This window comes from Vicia villosa, linkage group LG5 (assembly GCF_029867415.1).
Source record: "Vicia villosa cultivar HV-30 ecotype Madison, WI linkage group LG5, Vvil1.0, whole genome shotgun sequence".
NCBI lineage: Eukaryota > Viridiplantae > Streptophyta > Magnoliopsida > Fabales > Fabaceae > Vicia > Vicia villosa.
In genome coordinates this window covers 29,712,706-29,724,707 of record NC_081184.1, presented here as the reverse complement: position 1 = coordinate 29,724,707, position 12,002 = coordinate 29,712,706, and the positions used below count along the sequence as shown (strand labels likewise).

Below are 12,002 nucleotides of genomic sequence, written 5' to 3'. Positions count from 1 at the left end.
ACTTAAGGGCTCACCAGTAAGTGTAACATTTGCACTGTCAGATTATAGATCAAAAGGGAAGAAACTGGATTTGGAAGAAGGAAATGAACATGAAAATCTTCACACCTTGAGACCTAAAAACTAGATCTGGAAAAAATACAACCGAGTAATAAAAATGAAAATGAACTTAAATGAATAAATATTTTCAAACAATCATATGACAGAATAAAGGAGAATCAGTAATCTACATATGAAAGGAAAACACACATATGAGAAGACCAACCTATCAAGATTCATGGTGGATGTTGTTGTTTTGACCGTGACGCGGGCTGAGAGATACCTAGAAGTAGTGCGTTTTCGTTGTGCCCTAACTGAAAGAGAAAAAGAATATGAACATAAAAGTGAAATATTATTTCAGTGTTTTCAGTGTTTCCAATTCAGAAGAACGCGTTTTACCACCACCACTGGTGCTAGTGCTGAATGTTGCCCAATATAGATGAAACGTCTGATCTGTATTGCGCATCACAATACGTCAACACCAATATGTCTGACTCTGAGGAATCACATCTTCTGAAACTAAACATTTAATGATACATAATCAAACCCTAAATGTTATCAGTTTCCACCACTATGAGAACAGATCTGAAGGATGTTAATACATGATATTAATTTGCGGTGGAGATGATGGCGTCGAAGTATGAGGCATGGTGAAGAAACTGCTAGGGTTTGAAGGAAAAGTGAGAGCAGAGAAAGAGACAGAGGGTGAGAGTGGATTGATTTTGCTAGGGTTTGGGATGAGGGAAAATTGAATTTTTTACAATGGAGAGAGAACGAAGGAATGGATGCATAAATGCAGTCGTATAGTTCAGTGTTTTGGGAGGAGGGAAAAGTGATTTTCAATATGACCAATGGGAAGCGAGTATTTGGCATGGACTGGGACATCATAGTACATAATATTTGTAGTTACAAAAAGATCCCTAGTATGAGCAAATGAATTTTGTAATGCATAGAGATGAAAGGGCTTAATGGGTAAATTGTGTACAAATAGTAAAAAAAAGTAATTTAATTAGAATGTTACGATTTTGCCCTTTTGTTAGTGTAAATTAATTTTGATAAAAGGGCAAAATAGCGAGATTGGTCAATTTAATAATACTGGTAAGGTAGTGTATATATATATAAAAGGAAGACAATAAACATGACTTTATTCTAGTCAAAAAGTAATTGTCTTCATGGAAATTATTATAAAAAGTTAATTAATAAAATTAAATGAAAAATTCAAATAGAATTTAATGTGATATATGGACAAAGTAAAGCAAAAACAAAACTAAATAAGGAGAATGGTGAGATATAGAAAAAATATAAATTATATGAAATAGGGAATATAAAAAAAATTAGAAACTCCATTACAATGAACCAAATATACATTTTGTGATAAAAAAAAATTAGAAACTCCATTACAATGAACCAAATATACAATTTGTGCCGTTTGTAGAATTTGACTTCAATTTAATGCTTTATTGTTTAGTTTTTTTTCACTATAAATAATTAATGCTATTGAAAAAAAATAAACAACATAATCTGCTGGTCATATAATACTCACGAGAGTGCAAGTACATTCTGGAGTTCAAATACTGTAAGTTTATTCTTATTTCTTTAATCTCATTTATTTTATATTTTTACATACTTCAAAAATTAGATAAATATTTGTGTAGAACAAGGATTATGTGATTTATGCAAATTCGAATTATTAGTGTTCTATTTTAAAAACTTATTTTATTGATATAATATGGTAGAACACTGTATATGAGTGTCATCATTATAATTAAAACTTTTTTTTTTCCAAATTAAATCTTAAAAACTCTTCAGTTTTATTTTAATTTATATTCAAAGATAACCTACTTTGTATTCATTTCAAAATTATACATATATTTTTAGAAAAGTAATACTAATTTTGTTTTAATTTTTGTACTTCGTAAGATGGTTTAGAAAATTGGATGCTCATTACAAATTTGTGATATTTGTGTAAATGGGTTTTGTCCATAAATCATATTGATGTGAATATTTGTACACTTTCTGTATCATTTGTATTAAAAATTCTTCAATAATATTTGAATTCATGTTTGTTAATATGTTAATGTTTTTTTTGTGGGTTAATGCATATCAGAAGCTAAATACAAATCAGAAAAAATTAGTTGGATTGTATCGCTGGTCTATGATGGATAATCAAAGTAATAATCATCATTCAGAAATAGAAGGAAAGAAAGATATGTCCATAAAATATAGATCAGTAGCAAATTATCTCAGTGAAGATGTAGAGGAAAAAGATATGGAAGAGAAAGAGAAAAATAATTTCATTTTGCATGCTCGTTCCAAAAACAACATGAGTGGGAAAAGTCATGTTGGTGTGACTCATAAGTCAAGTTTTCTTATTCAAGGGCTCGGTCGAGATATATCAATTCACTGTCTTTTGAAATTGTCAAGGTCTGATTATGGGTCAATTGCCGCATTAAATAAGAGTTTTCGGTCACTAATTAAAACAGGTGAATTATATAAACTGAGGGGAAAAATGGATATATTAGAACATTGGATTTACTTCTCCTTTGAAGTCCTTCAATGGGAGGCTTTTGATCCAAATCGCAATAGATGGATGGACTTGCCTAAAATAAATTCTAAAAAGCTTCAAGTTTTTGGGTCATTGGCTGTTGGTACAGAGCTTCTAGTGTTTGGAACTAAATTAATGGATCTTATCATTTATAAGTATAGCCTTTTGACTAATACATGGTCAGTTGGAAAAATGTTGCATACTCCTAGACGCATGTTTGGTTATGCGAGCCTTGGTGAAATTGGCATAATAGCCGGTGGTGTTGATGAGGGTGGAAAAACCTTGAGCTCGGCTGAACTTTATAACTCTAACACTGGAAAATGGGAGACCCTTCCTAAAATGAATACGGCTAGAAAAATGTGTTCAAGTGTATTTATGGATGGAAAATTTTATGTCATGGGTGGGATTGGAGCATACCATAAAACACATCTTACATGTGGTGAAGAGTTTGATATGAAGACAAAAGAATGGCGGGTTATAGACAACATGTTTCCGATACAAAATGCGATGTTTGGAGCACCAATCATTTTTAGATCATTTCATTCATATGCGGTTGTAAAAAATGTATTGTATGCGGCTGATTATGCACAACAAAAAATAAAAAAGTTTGATAAAGACAACCACTCATGGGTTACCATTGGAATATTTCCTAATCATGGCACCCCAATGGATGTTTGGGGCCTATCCTTTCATTCATGTGGAGATCGACTGTTATTTTTTGGAGGTTGTAATATTAATGGCAAGAACATGATAGAAATTAGTTATTGGATTGTAGATGAAGGTGCGCCATATTGGAAACTACTAACGAGAAAGAAATCATGAAACTTTGTGTATAATTATGCTGTGATGGGATGTTGATGTTGTTCCATGTTGTACGTCTTTTATTTGTTTTAATTATTTTATTGTTTCAATTTAGGCTATAACATTGTTGATTGATAACTTTTGGTTTAACGTGGCTATTACATTTATATTATTGATTTTTTTATTTTATTATATACTTTTAGTATTATTATTTATTTCTTTCCTATTTTTTATTAATTTATATTTTCTATTGAAATGAAAGATATAAAATTTAATGGAGTTTTACATTTTGCTGACCGAATTGAAAATGTAACAAGTAAAAGAGTTAATATCAAACATATTATTTGGGATTATGTGTAATATATTACTACCCCATACTCCATGTGTGATTTTAAACATTCTACACATATGAAAAGTGAATCATGTGTATTTACAGTGGCCTACACCAACTATTTATTTGTATTTCCTAAGAGTAATCACAAAATGCACCATAATTATCAAATTCGTAAGAAATTTGGAAGAAACATCTCAACGAATAGTTAAAGGGCATAATATGAAATTCTTTGCATAAAGCGTGTTATTAGACTCAAATGGGTTTGCAATGAAAAGCAAAATTCCAATACAAAATTACATATTTAGACTAAGAAAGACTAAATTTAAGGCAATAGAAGAAGAATAACCTGATATTGAAATTGAAACTTATGTTATGCATAGATTAGGAACCCACAAACCACGAGCCCATGGTGACAATAAACCCTATAATCTTGAATTTGTTGTGTCCATTATTTTGTTGAGGAAGATGGAATTGACAATGTTTTTTACTTTTTCTAAACACTACTATTGAAGACCACCACCTAACAACACTAACATTACAAGCTCAAGGCCACTACTAAAAAGTTGTAGCATCCAAGAAACCATATAATACAAATATTTTTTTAATCAAAAGAGGGACATCGGCCCATGATATAAAGGAAAAATTAGGTACACAAAAATGAGGGGGACAAAGACCGAAACCTCAAATCTAACAAAAACAAAAGTTAGGAAGGCCTAACTTGTTCCTATTGAAATCACTAGTTACATTAGGGTGTAAACAATCCCACCAAGTATAGTTAACAACTATAAAACCTAAATTAGCTATTTTATCTGCACAATGATTTCCTTCTTTGTATATGTGCGTCGCCATGAAATTAATGTTGTTTAGAGCTTGAGTACAAAAATCTCATCTATTTCTAAGCCTCCAAGGCACCACTAACGTATTACTAAAAGCCAACACCACCAACTTCGAATCTGACTCCAACCATAGATTAGGCTAATTCTGACTAACAACAAACTCCAAGGTTAGGATGACCCCCATGAGCTCCACATAAAATCGAGGCGGAGGGCTCTACAAAACCTTAACACAAACTCGCAAAAAAAAAAAGAAGCAAAATACCATTTTTTGCTTATCCACGTGGTTGATCTGAAGGATGATGTGGCATATGCTGATCATCAAGTTCATTAAAATTCCAAGAAAAATTTAAAATATTGCTTTCAGGCAGGCTTGAACCGTGGTCATGAGGGTTGCAGAACATAGTATCTTACCACTTACCCACTTCAACTTTTTTGATATAACTTAAGAATTAAATATATTTATTGTAATTTTAATTTAACCTAGCCAATATCAAACCCAAAATAGCTTTTGTCAACAATGTTAGGTCTCCACACAGCGTGCCAGCATCTTAGGAAACGACTCTCCTCAGATAAAACATAGCAAGCGAGTCGCATTCACATTCATTCTTTTTCTCTTTCTCTCATACATTTTTCGATTCATCCGCTTAATTTCTACTGTTGTTTTTACCATGACCGTGTTCTAAGTTTCTACGGCATAAAAAAATCCCCCAATTTTTGCAATCGAATTTAGGGTTTAAATTGATGTTTGAAATTTTGGTACAAGTTGGATTCTGTTTACTCCTTTATCCTCTTGGTTCCAACGTTTTACTTGGCATGGTAAACTATTTCTAATTTTAATGATGTTTTTAATTTTAAGATTGAAATTGTTTTTGTAAGTGTTGATTTCATGTTTATTATAGTTGTTCTGTGGGAGTTGCTTTTCCAATGTATTATTAACTAGTTGTTTTATGGGATTTGCTCTGCCTGCGTATTGATTGGTTGTTCTGTGGGAGTTGCTTTGCCTGCGTATTGATTAGTCGTTCTAGATCTTGCATGATTCTCTGTATCTGTTCTTATAGTTCAACAATGAAGATGATGATAATGGAGAAGATGATATGAAGGAATAATATTGTAATCAATATTTAGTTTGTTGATGAAATTATCAAAAGGTGAGGTGACCTAGTGTTACATTATCCTGTCCAGCAACCAAAGTGGCATTGGTTCGAGTCTTGCTGAAGGCAAATTTTGGGATTTTGTTTTTAAATTTGAGTGACCTTGGTGATGGAGTGATGCCACGTTAGATGCCACGTATGCATAAATAAATGTCGTTTGTGAGATTTAGACGAAAAGGATCTAAATGAAGTTGTTTCGAAACATAAGGGATCTATTTGAACGTTTTAAAAATTAAGGGAGCAAAATAGACCCCGAGGTAAAGTTATGGGACGAAAAAGAGTATTTTGCCAAAAAAAATATCAAACAAAAAATAACATTAACACGAGTAAAATAAAGCAAATAAGAAATTAAAAAATACATGTAATGTGAATAGCTCAAAAGCCTGTTTTTAAAATAAGAATAAAATACATTTCCTTTTGCTTAAATTATTAACCAGTGGAATATTTTTTAAATTTTGTTCGAAAGTTCTAAATATCACCACATTTTGTTTTCACATCGGTGGAATATTTGATCGATGTGAAATTTTGCTAACAAACATGTAATAGGTTTTAGAGGTATAGTAAAAAAAAATGTTGTAGTAAATCTTAAGTATTGATATTTTAACATCCCAACATGTTTTAAAAGGTAGTAATTTAAAAGATTGTAGAATTTAGTAGAATTTATGTTTGTTGTATTCCCATGTTTTGTTTAAAAAAGATGAATAAATTTAGGTTTCAGTCAAATAAAGAGAGAATATATATATATATATATATATATATATATATATATATATATATATATATATATATATATATATATATATATATATATATATATATATATATATATATATATATATATATATATATATATATATATATATATATTTTCAAGATATTTGTTTTTAAAGTGTAAAGGAGACATGGAAAATAATACAAACACTAATACCTAACTTCTATTAATAAGCATTAAAGAGTTAATAAAACTAGGTCAACAAATGTTTTTATCTAAATAGGGTTAAATAGACAAAAACCCCCTGAAATATTAGCGAGATTCGATTTAGGCCTTTGTAAAAGATTTTTTTTTTAAAAAACCCTTCGTAATTTCTAGATTCCATCGCTTTAGCTCCTGCTCCATTTTTCAATTTTGAATTTTTATTGTTTTTAACCCTTTCTAAATATATGTTTATATTTTTAATGTTTTTATGTTTTTAGTGCGCAAATGGAATACTAATGTTGTGAGAAAAAATCTTTTGTATTCTAAACCTATTAAATAATGAGTGAAAATATATCCATCATCGATTATTAGTGCGTGAGACACTTTTAGCTAGTGAGGGGAGAAAGAGAGAATAATAAAGGAAATAAGAATTATATTATTCACTTGAATTGTAGAAATAAGGATGCAACCTATGACTATTTATATGCAACCCTAATTGGGCTTAGGCTTACTCAACTTGAGTTATATTTAATATTAAACCTAATATTTCAACACACCCCCATAATTCAAGTTGTCAAACCTATGCTAGTCATAGTCGAACTGAACTATTCCTAATTTCTTTCTCAAATTCAGGAATCTGTCGATCTTCAATTCTTTGGTGAAAATGTCGGCCAACTCTGATTCACTTGAGCAATGCCTAACTTCAAGTTCACCTCGACTCACCTTCTCCCTCAAGAAGTGAAATCTAGCTTCGATATGCTTACTTCTTCCATGCACAACTGGATTCTTCGCCAAATTTATGGCTGACTTGTTGTCGATTTGCAACACAAACTATTTCTTCACTTCGACTTCCATTTTTTCAAGTAAAGTTCTGATCCAAATTGCTTGACATGCTGCATAGGATCCTGCTATATATTCAGCTTCACACGAAGACAATGCCAGCACAAGTAGCTTCTACGAACACCATGAGATTGAGGCACCAAATACTTGAAAGAAATATCCAGTTGTGCTTCTTCGATCTTCCTTATCTCAACACCAAGCAGCATATGAAAAACAATTTACTGTTTCTTTTTTTCCTTCAGAGTCTTTTCGAAATAGTATTCCACAGTTTATTGATCCTTTCAAATATCACAGGATTCTTCTTGCAGCCTTCATATGTGACATCCTTGGTTCACTCATATATCTGCTTACTAATACGACAACGAAACCTATATCAGGTCGACTGTTGCACACATACCTTAGAGATCCAATAATTTGTTTGAACAAAGTTGCATCAACTTTGTCTTTCTCTCCATGCTTCTCCAACTTCGCATTTGGTTTGACGGATGAAGAGGCAGGATTCAAATCTTCCATTTTGAATCTCTTGGGAATATCTTTGACATACTTCCTTTGATGTAGCACCATACATTCCTGGGTTGAGGGGGAGTGTAACCCATCTTCATCCTCATATACACCAAATCGTTGGTGTTAAGGTCTATGCTGCGATGGAGTTCATGCAAAATGCTGGATTGAAGATGTTAGTCGAGATGTCATGACATCTTACCAAAAAACTGACTCCTTGTTGCCAGGAAAATATGCGGACCAATTGCTGAAGTCTACTGCACAGTTGCTGAGATATACTGTACTGCTAATAGTAGATGTTACCTTGTTTTTGTTGTTCTCTGCTACAATGTAATCTATTAGTTTTAGCCAAGAATTTACCAAAGGACGAGATTGTGAGTTCTCTGTTTTTAGGGTTGGCTTAATTTTTGTAAAAATAAATAACAACAACAATATGTATCATAGGATGTAAAACTTGCTAATAGGAAACATGTACAAATCATAACAAGTACAACAAGAAGATGTCCTATGAGATGTTGTAACATGTTCTGGAATAATATGTCCCATGGAGTAGCTGTTGACATTACGCCTGCTGAGCTAGATTAATGAGATTCATTTTCAAATTAATAGATGTTGAATATTCTCTGAATATTATGCAAATCATATAAGGCGTGATATTTTTAAACGGTCTGAAGAATCAATCAAAATATTTGAAGATTATATAGTTTCTAAATATGGAGATATATTCGGAAATTAGAATATTGAAGACAATGTTTGTTGCAGAAGTTACTGCGATATTGTAACAGTAATTTAGCTATGATTGAAAGCCCGAATCCAGTTGGTTATAGGTTATAAATAGAAGGGTTTGTAACCTATAAAAGAATGAGCCGAAGCATATCAAGATGTAATTATTAGGGCTAGGTCAGGTGAACCTCCCGGGTTGTGGGAAGGTCACTAAAATTCTCGAATCCTGTAGGCAAGAGGAGTATGTATTGTTCTTGGAGGAAGCTTTGAAGTAACTCCAAGTTGTTGTTCATAGTCAAGAGTCTTTGCTAGGTATTATCATGGAAGTATGTCTTCCAAAACTGTTTGTCTGTGTAATCATAATGTTGGTAATTAGGTCGTTGCTACAGCTCCTGGGATTGGAGAACTGTACAACATCACTGCGGTGTTAGAAAGTGGGATGGAGATATCCCGTATCTAGAGAGGATCTAGGTAGAAGGGTCATTGGGTAGGGATTAAAAGAAAAATTGTAAACGAGGGAGTTTAGCTTTGAATTAATACTGTTGATAGTGAACTTCATTCCTGGCTTGGTATGTCCCCAGAGTAGGTGTGTTTGTCACCGAACTAGGTAAACAATTTTGGTGTCATTTATCTTTCAGTACAACATAAATCTGTGTATATATCTTGCTAATGTTTCTTAAAAGATCGGATGTCTCGACATCTCTCAAGACACCTGGGTCTGCTATACCAGAATTTCACAATTATTGCTCCTTCATATCTTAAATTGAACCAAGATATATTTTTGTGGACTTAACTGATAAAGGTTTCCCCTTTTCTATTTAAGAAGATCTTGATCATTTAAAAGAAATGATAAATGGGATATTGTTCCACGTCCTCAAAACATAACTTTCATAGGCTCCAAATAGGTCTTTAGGAACAAGCTTGATGAACACGACATAAGTACCACAAATTAAGAAAGGATAGTCGCAAAGGGATATAGTCAAGTTGAAGGGATAACTTAGAAGGAGACATGTGCTCCCGTAGTCTGTTTAGAAGGAGACATGCCAAATAGGTCTTTAGCATTCGCATACTATCTTAATTTTAAATTGCATCAAATGGACGTTAAGGCTACATTCCTTAATAAATTTATAAACAAAGAAGTGTACATCTCTCAACCACCAAATTTTGAGGACCTTGAGAATCCCGACTATGTATTTAAATTAAAATGAGCACTATATGGTGTCAAGAAAGCATCTAGAGCTTGGTATGAGCGCCTTAATGGGTTCTTACTTGGAAAAGGATTCACTCATGGTAATATTAACACTAACTTGTATACTAAATATGGGCAATCACATATTATATTAATTTTGATATACGTTAATAATATTATGGATCTACTATAGAAGACATGTGTAAAGAATTTTCTAATGTCATGTAGGGAGAGTTTGAGATTTCTCTCGTTAGAGAATTCAACTATTTTTTAGATTTCCAGATCAAGAAAATGGAAAAGGGGAACTTTTATATGCCAAAAAACACATTGCTTAAAGCTGCTTAAGAAATATAATATGAAAAATTCAAAGATAATATCAACTACTATGGTGTCAAACATATTTATTAATAAAGATGAAAATGGAGTTGAGATAGAGATCCCAAAATATCATTGTATAATATGATCTCTTCTTTATTTAACGACAAGTAGACTTGTGTTGGCTGGAGATTTCGTTTAGAGGAAATATTCTTTGAAGGATTATGATTCGAGGAAAGGTGGTTGTTGATGACCATTTTTGAGATTTAAAAATGGCTACTAATGGCCATGTTTCGAGAATGTTGTTTGAGTTGGAGTGGAGATGGTTAGAATCGGAGCTAATTCGAAGAGAATTATCTTTAAAGACTTAAACATTTTGCGAAATACGAAGGGTACTGAAGCTTAACGTGTTTTCGTGACATTCTCGGTTCTGATCACGTTGCCACGCGTCGAAAGAGGATTCAGGCGGGAGGATTTGAATTTCGAAGTAATCTGTGTAACCGAACAAGGACAGATGGCGTCCCAGGGATTCTTGTGAGCAACGTGGCATCAGATTAGTGTAGGACCGTTAGGGTCGAAATTAGTATAAATAAGGGTCTTAATGTTAGGATTCCGTGTGTTCATTTTGTACAAAACACTCACAAATCACTCAAGTATCAAGTGTTTAGAGAACGAGTTCGCTGAGAAATGTACGTATGACACCAACACCATTTTAAATACATTTGTATCTTTCTTTATTCAAGTATCTTTTCAATTCCTTTATCCTTTTCGTTTAACTTTCATTTCGAAGCACTTTACTTTTCTGCATTTTACATTCTTGCACGTTATATTTCTGCACTTTACATTCCTGCAATTTACACGCTTTTGTTTATGTTTTCTTCGTCGAAAGTCACATTAACATGTATAACAAGTGTTGTTTCAAGTGAATAGTCATACATCACAAACAAGTTTTCTTGAAGCCAGAACAAACATGAACCAAATCATATCGAAAGACAATTGTTTGACTATGTTCTAGGATCAATCTAGTCGATCCTGCGAGTAACCAAAGTATATTTTATAGTTTGGAGGACTAGCGGTTGTTTACCGGAAATCACCGTAAACAACTTGATATTATGCTCAATGTATATATGTATACTCGATTTCAGGTCTCACCTAAGGAATCCCACTTTAAGACTATAATAATAATTTTTAGGCATCTTAGTGGAACCTTGCATCATAGTCTTTGGTTTCCTAAATGGTAGCGAGAGTAGATTATTAGTGTTTTCTAACTCTAATTTCATGAGGTGTAAATCATATAGGAAAAAACTAGTGGCACCTTTCACAGTTTTGAAAACTGTTTAGTTTCTTGGCACAATGAGAAAAAACACAGCTTTGCTCTTTATACTATTAAGGATAAATATGTATCCACTGCTAACTGTTGTGCACAAGTATTATGGCTAAAACAACAGCTACTAGATTACAATTTAAAACTTGGTTGTGTTTCAATCAAGTGTGATAACACTAGCACTTTAATCCTAACTAAGAATACAATTCTACATTCACTGACCGAACATATTGAGATTATGCATCATTTCCTTAGGAATCATTTAAAAAGGGGGTGTCCTTTTTTAATATGTGGACAACAAAATTCAACTTGCTGATATTTTTACAAAATTGTTGTTCGTAGAACCTTTTTATACAATCCGTAGGGAATTGAGGATCATTGACCCATCTTGTTTTGAATAAAGATTGATTCTTTAATTATTTTAAGTTTTCTATGTATTTTATTTTTCACTAATGATTTCTTGTGCATCAATTTATTTTTTAACATGACTA

General features: G+C 32.3%; 1 protein-coding gene across 1 annotated transcript; it reads left to right on the top strand.

The window, feature by feature from the left end:
• The first annotated feature begins 2,191 nt into the window (after window positions 1-2,191).
• Window positions 2,192-3,403, top strand: LOC131606456 (F-box/kelch-repeat protein SKIP11-like). Its single transcript, XM_058878682.1, has one exon. The coding sequence runs from the start codon at window positions 2,192-2,194 to the stop codon at window positions 3,401-3,403; it is 1,212 nt and encodes a 403-aa protein (XP_058734665.1).
• The last annotated feature ends 8,599 nt before the right edge of the window (window positions 3,404-12,002 follow it).